General features: G+C 56.8%; 1 protein-coding gene across 1 annotated transcript in view; it reads left to right on the forward strand.

Annotated features, from left to right (window-relative positions):
* nbeaa (neurobeachin a) overlaps window positions 1-8,053 on the forward strand; it is a 1,435,335-nt gene that overhangs the window by 553,617 nt on the left and 873,665 nt on the right. Inside the window, exon 33 of the mRNA XM_072477018.1 lies at window positions 653-666. Within this exon, the coding sequence (XP_072333119.1) occupies window positions 653-666 (14 nt within the window). The remainder of the gene's footprint in view (window positions 1-652; window positions 667-8,053) is intronic.

The following is an 8,053-nucleotide window of genomic DNA, read 5'->3' on the forward strand; positions in this document are numbered from 1 at the left end:
TGCAATTCCCAGCATACTAGGCTGTTTTGTACCATTCGCTCGATTTCTGCACCGATACCCGGCAACCAAACATAGCTTTGTGCCAACATTTTCATTTAGGAAGCTCCTGATGGCCAGCGTGCAAATCCTGCAACAGGGCTTCCTGTCCCTGAGGAGAATTGAGCACCTGAGAATCCCACAATATCACTCCATCCTCCAAGCTCAGCTCAGAGAACATTTGAGCAAAGGGTCACAGAGACGGTGAAAAGCCATTTTACCGCCGCTGAGGAAGGAAGGCGAAGGTTCGCCAATGGCGGGTCCCTCTGCATGTACTTGAGCAACCGTCACCAGTAAGGTCACAATCACCTCATTCACCACACATGGGGACGGGGCGCTCACAGGCAACTGACAACATGCATCTGCATGGGCGATCCTGGTACCCAAATGGTGTTGAAAAGTGTACTCGTAAGTGACAAGCAGGAGTGCCCACCGCTGGTTCCTGGCTGACGCAACAGGCGGGGTGCTCTTGTCCTCCTGGAATAGGCCGAGCAACGGCTTGTGGTCCATTATGAGAACAAAATGCCAACCATACACATACCGATGGAATTTTTTAATTCCAAAGATAACCACGCGGCGTCCGCCAAGGTTCTCGAGGCAAACGCAATGGGGCAAGCAATGGGGCATTCCGTTCTGTCACTCCACACGTGGTCCAACACTGCCCCGATGCCATAAGGGGAAGCATCGCACTTTAAAATTATGGTCTCGTCAGGTCATAGTGTGTCAAGAGTTGTTTGGAGGATAAGCGCCTCTTTACAACTACAAATGCTTCTGCCTCGTCCTACGACGCACCCCAGCACCATTTCTGATCTTTCCGTAACAACGCGTGCAATGGGGGCCAATAGAGAGGCCAGGTTTGCAATAAGCTTGCCGTGATACTTAACAAGGCCTAAAAAGGACCGGTGTTCAGTGTCGTTCCGCGATGTGGGGGCCTCCTTTCTAGTCTGGACTTTGTCCTCGACGGGGTGCAGCCCTCAGTATCCCCATGATATCCAAGGTTGATCATGGCCTTATCACGGAAAACGCATTTGCTTCGTTTTAGTCGGGCGCCCACATGGACAAAGCAGCGGAGTATCTCCTGGAGATTTTCCATGTGCTCCTGCTCTGTGGAGCCAGTGATAAGAACGTCAACTAAGTAGACAGCCGCCAGCACGGTAGCACAGTGGTCAGCACTGCAGCCTCACGGCTCCGAGGTCCCAAGTTCAATTCCGGCTCTGGGTCACTGTCCGTGTGGAGTTTGCACATTCTCCCCGTGTTTGCGTGGGTTTCGCCCCCACAACACAAAAAAAGATGTGCAGGATAGGTGGATTGGCCACGCAAAATGGCCCTTAATTGGAAAAAAAATTTTTTAAACTAAGTAGACGGCCACTTTTGGCAAGCCCTGTAAAATGTTCTCCATCACTCACCGAAATATCGCTGGGACCAACATAACTCCAAATGGAAGGCGGGTGTATTCAAACAATCTGCAATGTGTATTTATCATGGCAAACCTTTGAGACTCCAGGTCAAGCTCCTCCTGTAGGTTCATATCGAGCTTTGTGAACAAAAAGCCACTGGCCAGCCGAGTACATAAATCTTCAACCCGGGGCAGCAGATAGCAATCCAATTGCAAAACCCTGTTTACAGTAAGCTTGAAGTTCCCACACAGCCGGACAATTTATCAGACTCCATCACTGGCAGCACCGGCACAGTCCATTATGCAAAGTGTGGGATGACTCCCAGATCTTGCAACCATTGTAGTTCTGAGTCCAGCTTAGGAAGTAGCGCATACGGAACTGGCCTCGCCCGGAGGTACTGGGGCTGAGCAGAAGGATCAACATAGATATGGGCTCTGGTATCCTTAATCCTGCCCAGGCCTTCCTGAAAATCTTCCGGATAGTTATTCAACATGTCATTAAGATTGCTGAAGCCCACTTGAAAGATTTGCTGCCAATCGACTTGAAGGACCTGCAACCAGTTTCTTCCCAGTAAATCTGGATTGGACCATGTACAACCACTAGGGGTAGGCGGACTGCCGGTGGCCCATACACGGCCGGTGTCACGATGATCCCTACAATTCTTAACGATTCCCCCATATAGGTGGCCAGATGAGCCTTGGTATCCCTAAGGTCAGCGGTATGATTCCCACACACAACCGTTGGAAAGTGCGGAGGTCCACAATGGAGACGGCAGCCCCCATATCTATTTCCATTGGTACTGGGAGTCCATACATTTACAAAGTAAATCAAAATCAGTGTGACCTTCGGAGACAACACACAATTCAACTGCATCAAGCAGTCGTTGTCATCTTGCTAAGTCCACATGTTAAGCCCTCGTCGGGGCGACCGCTGCTGTTGTCGCAGGCGGTATGTTCTGCTCTGCTCCAAGCTGCCCTGACCTTTACGAGACCATTGACCACAATGGCCAGTTCTCATCATCCTCCTCGGTGAAGAGTATCCCACTGGGCTACAGCAGTGCCTGCAATACAAACTCCGCCACAAACCTGCCTTGGGGGCTGCTCTGCCAGAGGAGCTCTGGCCGGACCCGCACCGTTCCATGACTGATATGGAATCTGAATGAGAGGGCGACCCAAACTATGCACATCATTATCAATGCACCTTTCGTAATTCCCCCTTCTCTGCATGTTCAGCAGAGAGGGAAAGTTCAATGACACTCTTTAAATCCAGCGTACTTTCCGTTAACAGCTTCTGTTGAGTGGCCGAATTATTGATACCACACAAGAGTCTGTCCTGTAACATTTCTGAGAGGGACGGCCCGAGCCTGCAGGACTCATCCAAGCGTCTCAAACGAGTTAATGAGTCTGTAACCGACTCACCAGTGGAACATATTGGCATTTAAATCGGTACCTTTGTACAATCACAGACGGTTTGGGGTCATCATGGTCTGAAACCATTGCAACAAGTTCATCAAACAACCTGGAATCCGGTGCAGCCGGGTTGGTCAAACATTGTTGATTCCAAATGTATGGGCCCTGCAGGCGGTCAGAGGGAGAACTTAATTTTGGTCTCCCCTGCAGCCCCCCCTCCCCGTACCATTTGCTCGAAAGAAGTACCTCATGCGCTCTGCATACTGATTCCAATCCTCCAGCCCCGCATCAAAGGTATCCAATTTTACGAACAACCGCATCTTAAATGATTTACCATTCCACACTTAATACTAACTGAAATGAAAATGAAATGAAATGAAAATGAAATGAAATGAAATGACAGGCGAATCGATGGGTGAATCCTCATCGCCAGTTTAATAATTCATAAGGAAGCTGTCGTTAACAAAGGTGAATTTATTTACATATTTACAATTACATGCTTAGTACAGCATCTCACTCCCAGTGCTGACCTCGCTGGGAGAATAGATCTGATCAGGCGTGAGTTAAGCCTGTTTTCATCCCCTGCCTTAATGAGGCCTAGGTAGTTAGCCGCCGCCCCCTACCTGGCAGGCGTGTATTCCATGAGTCCCGCAGGCAGATCAGTGGTTGTTTCCCCTTTATACCTCGCTGTTGATCACGATTCTATGATTCTTTTTTTTTAAATAATTTTTATTAAAGGTTTTCATAAAATATCAATAACAAAATGAGAAAGAGAAAAGAACCCAACAGGGTAAAGTACAAAACACAATCTAAAAAAGCAACCCCCCAAATCCCTCCCCCCTGTACATAAATAATAAATTAACATTAACACCCTGACTTAACACAACTGGTGTATACACCCCCTCAGACCCTCCAGTGTAAATACCATAAACAAAAATAAAGTAAATCCCCCCCCCCCCCCCCGAGCTGCTGCTGCCATTGACCAATGTCTATCGTTCTGCCAGAAAGTCTAAGAAAGGTTGCCACCGCCTAAAGAACCCTTGTACCGACCCTCTCACGGCAAATTTCACCCTCTCCAATTTAATGAACCCTGCCATATCGCTGATCCAGGATTCCACGCTTGGGGGCCTCGCATCTTTTCACTGAAGGAGAATTTTTCGCCGGGCTACAAGGGACGCAAAGGCCAGAATTCCGGCCTTTTTCGCCTCCTGCACTCCCGGCTCCTCTGCCACCCCAAATATTGCGAGCCCCCAGCCCGGTTTGACCCTGGATCCTACCACCCTCGCTACGCGCTTCCAAAATTCCTCCAGCGCTGGTCATGCCCAGAACATATGGGTGTGATTTGCTGGGCTCCCTGAGCACCTAACACACCTGTCCTCACCCCCAAAGAATCGGCTCATCCTTGTCCCGGTCATGTGTGCCCTGTGCAGCACCTTAAACTGTATGAGGCTGAGCCTCGCGCACGAAGAGGAAGGGTTCACCCTCCCTCGGGCATCTGCCCACGTCCCCTCTTCGATCTCCTCTCCCAACTCCTCCTCCCACTTACCTTTCAACTCCACCATCGAGGCCTCCTCCTCCTCCTGCATCACCTGGTAAGTTTCCGAGATCTTCCCCCTCACACCCACCCCCCCGAGAGCATCCTGTTCTTTACTGTGTGTGGCAGTTGCCGCGGGAATTCCACCACCTGCCGTCTGGCAAATGCCCTTACCTGTAAGTACCTGAAGGTGTTCCCCGGGGGAGCCCGTACTTCCCCTCCAGCTCACCCAAGCCCACGAACTTCCCGTCCACAAACAGGTCCCCCAACTTTCGTATCCCTGCCCTGTGCCACCCCGAAAACCCTCCACCTGTTCTTCCTGGGGCGAACCGGTGGTTCCCCCCTAATGGGGTCCATGCCAAGGCCCCAACTTCCCCCCCCCCCCCATGCCGCCTCCACTGCCCCCAAATTCTGAGGGCCACCACCACCACTGGGCTCATGGTATACCTCCTTGGAGGGAGCGGCAGCGGCGCCGTTGCCAGCGCCCCCAGAATCGTACCCACACAGGACGCCGTCTCCAGCCTCTTCCATGCAGCCCCCTCCCGCTCCATCACCCACTTGCGCACCATCGTCGCATTGGCGGCCCAGTAGTACCCACAGAGGTTGGGCAGCGCCAGCCCCCCCCTATCTCTACTCCGCTCCAGGAACACCTTTCTCACCCTCGGAGTCCATCGCGCCCACACAAACCCCATTATACTCCTGTTAACCCGCCTGAAAAAAGCCTTCAGGATAAACACGGGGAGGCACTGGAACAGGAACAAAAACCTTGGGAGCACCGTCATTTTGATTGACTGCACCCTACCCGCCAGGGACAGCGGCAACGCGTCCCACCTCTTGAACCCCTCCTCCATTTGCTCCATCAGCCTTGTAAAGTTAAGCCTATGCAGGGGCCCCCCAGTTCCTGGCCACCCGGACCCCCCAAATATCTGAAGCTCCTCTCCGCCCTTTTTAGTGGGAGCTCGCCAATCCCCCTCTCCTGGTCCCCTAGCTGAACTACGAACAGCTCGCTCTTCCCCATATTGAGCTTGTACCCCGAAAAGTCCCCGAATTCCCGAAGGATCCTCGGGCGTCATTCTCCGACCCCCCCGCCGGGTCGGAGAATGGCCGTTGGCCGCCGTGAATCCCGCCCCCGCCCCCGCCGAAGTCTCCGAAGGGGAGAAAAGTCGGCGGGGCGTTAATGGCGCTGCTGCCGCGGAGAATGTCACGGGTCTGCGCAAGGCAGCCGATTTTCGGCCTGCGATATTCTCCCTTCCGGATGGGCCGAAGTCCCGTCGACGTGATGACCGTTCACGTCGACGTGAATCAAACCTCCTTTTCATCGGCGTGACCCGGTGCTCCAGGCTCACGCCGACCAGCGAGGGAGGTGAGTGACGGCCTGGGGGGTTGGCTCTGGGCAGGAAATGGCGTGGGCCGCAGACTGATTGGCCTGAGGAGAGGTGTGTCTCGGCTTGTGTGTGTGTGTGTGTGCGGCCGTTGGGGGGGGGGGGGGGGTGGTTAGAGTAGGTTGGGCTCCGGGGAGTGCCGGGAGGGGGGTCCGTGCCGTGGGGTGGAGGGTGGGGGGGGGGGGGGTCCGTGCCGGGGTGGAGGTTGGGGGTTGGGGAGGGGGGGTCCGTGCCGGGGTGGAGGTTGGGGAGGGGGTCCGTGCCGGGGGTGGAGGTTGGGGGGTTGTGGGGGGGGGTCAGTGGTGGGGTGGAGGTTGTGGAGGGGGGGTCCGTGCCGGGATGGAGGTTGGGGGTTTGGGGGGGGGTCCGTGCTGGGGTGGAGGGTTTGGGAGGGGGGTCCGTGCCGGGGTAGAGGTTGGGGAGGGGGTCCCGTGCCGGGGGTGGGAGGTTGGGGGGGGGGGTCCGTGCCGGGGGTGGAGGTTGGGGGTTGGGGGGGGGGGTCCGTGCTGGGGTGGAGGTTGGGGGGAGGGGGGTCCGTGCCGGGGTGGAGGTTGGGGAGGGGGGTCCGTGCCGGGGTGTGGAGGTTGGGGGGGAGCCGTGCCGGGGTGGAGGTTGGGGAGGGGGGTCCTCCTCCCTCGGGGTGCCCGATGGCCCCCAGGCTCTACATGGGTGGGGGATGCGAACGGACTGGCCATCCGACGCGCCCCCGACATCTGGCGCTGCCAGTCCTGGAGGCCCCGTGCTGGTATCGACAGGGGGTCTGCAGGTTTTGCAGCCATGGAGCCCAAGGGGGTTGTCGAACCCTGTCTGCGACAGTGCGACGCCAGCTCGCACATGGGCCACTGGCGCCGATGCCCTCAGCGATGGCCTGCTGATGACTGGGCCATGGCCTGCAGAGACTGGGCCATGGCCTGCAGAGACTGGGCTATGGCCTGCTGAGACTGGGCCATGGCCTGCTGAGACTGGGCCATGGCCTGCTGAGACTGGGCTATGGCGTGCTGAGGACTGGGCTATGGCGTTGAGCGCCTCTGCCATCTGGCGCTGGCACTGGCTCATGGCCCTCCTGTGAGAGGGCAGCCATTTCCTGGGCCACAGACCGCCGCCTGCACACGGAAGGCCCCACCCATTGCCTCCACCGCGGACGCCACCCGTGCGGTGTCAGCCTGGGTGGCACGCATGACCGGGGACCCACTCCCAGCTCCTGGACGCGGGTGGACTCCTCCACCTGCGACCGCAGCCGCCGCAAGCCACCCGTCACCCTATTCGCTCGTCTCCGTGTCAGTGGTTGCATCGGATCTATGTGTGGGTGTGGTAACTGCAGGAACCGGGATCCATCTGGGCGGCAGATGTTCGCTTGGCCTGGGCTGCCCTCGACCGCCCGGTCCCTCTGCTGCTCCTACCTCCACCTGCTGTACCGGGACGGCTGTGTTGTGCGCACCAGTGAGTGTACCAGACGCCTCATCACTAAAGTGCCCAACCGTGGTGAGTGTTTCTGCGATGGTGGAGGGTGTTGGTGACAGCAGTGGCGTTGTGTCGTGCTCTTCGTCCCACTCTGAGTCCATGGCACTTTGGGGTGGGGTTCGTCTCCACCATCCACTCTGAGTCACTGTCCGGTATTTCGTCTTCCCGGGTAGGGGTTGTCCTGGGTAGTGCTTGTCCCGGGTAGTGCTGTCCCGGGTAGTGCTGTCCCGGGTAGTGCTGTCCCGGGTCGTGCTGTCCCGGGTAGTGCTTGTCCCGGGTAGTGCTGTCCCGGTAGTTGCTGTCCCGGGTAGGGGTGGTCCTGGGTAGTGGTGTCCCGGGTAGGGGTGTCCTGGATAGTGGTGTCCTGGGTAGTGGTGTCCTGGCTCGGATGTGACGGGGGCCTGTGGCTGCCCCCCTCATCGCTGGGTGGTCGCTCCCGCACGTGACGGGGGTGTCGTCTCCCTGTTGCTCCAGGTCTCTCCGTCTCCCGTGGTGTGCGAGGGGCATCCTGCGGGCGTCGCATGCTGGAGGGTGCGGGTCTCTCCGTCTCCCGTGGTCTCCGAGGGGCATCCTGCGGGCGTCGCATGCTGGAGGGTGCGGGTCTCTCCGTCTCCCGTGGTCTCCGAGGGCATCCTGCGGGCGTCGCATGCTGGAGGGTGCGGGTCTCTCCGTCTCCTGTGGTCTCCGAGGGGCAATCCTGCGGGCGGTCTGCATCTGCGGGGATGGGTGCCTGGACGTTTGGTCCTGCGATACACAATGAAGCATGCATGGTTAGACATCAGGCAGTGATCAGGTGATACGGGAGAGGGGGATATAGGGGAGGGGGGATATGGG

The sequence above is a fragment of the Scyliorhinus torazame genome, chromosome 15 (genome assembly GCF_047496885.1).
Source record: "Scyliorhinus torazame isolate Kashiwa2021f chromosome 15, sScyTor2.1, whole genome shotgun sequence".
Classification (NCBI taxonomy): Eukaryota; Metazoa; Chordata; class Chondrichthyes; order Carcharhiniformes; family Scyliorhinidae; genus Scyliorhinus; species Scyliorhinus torazame.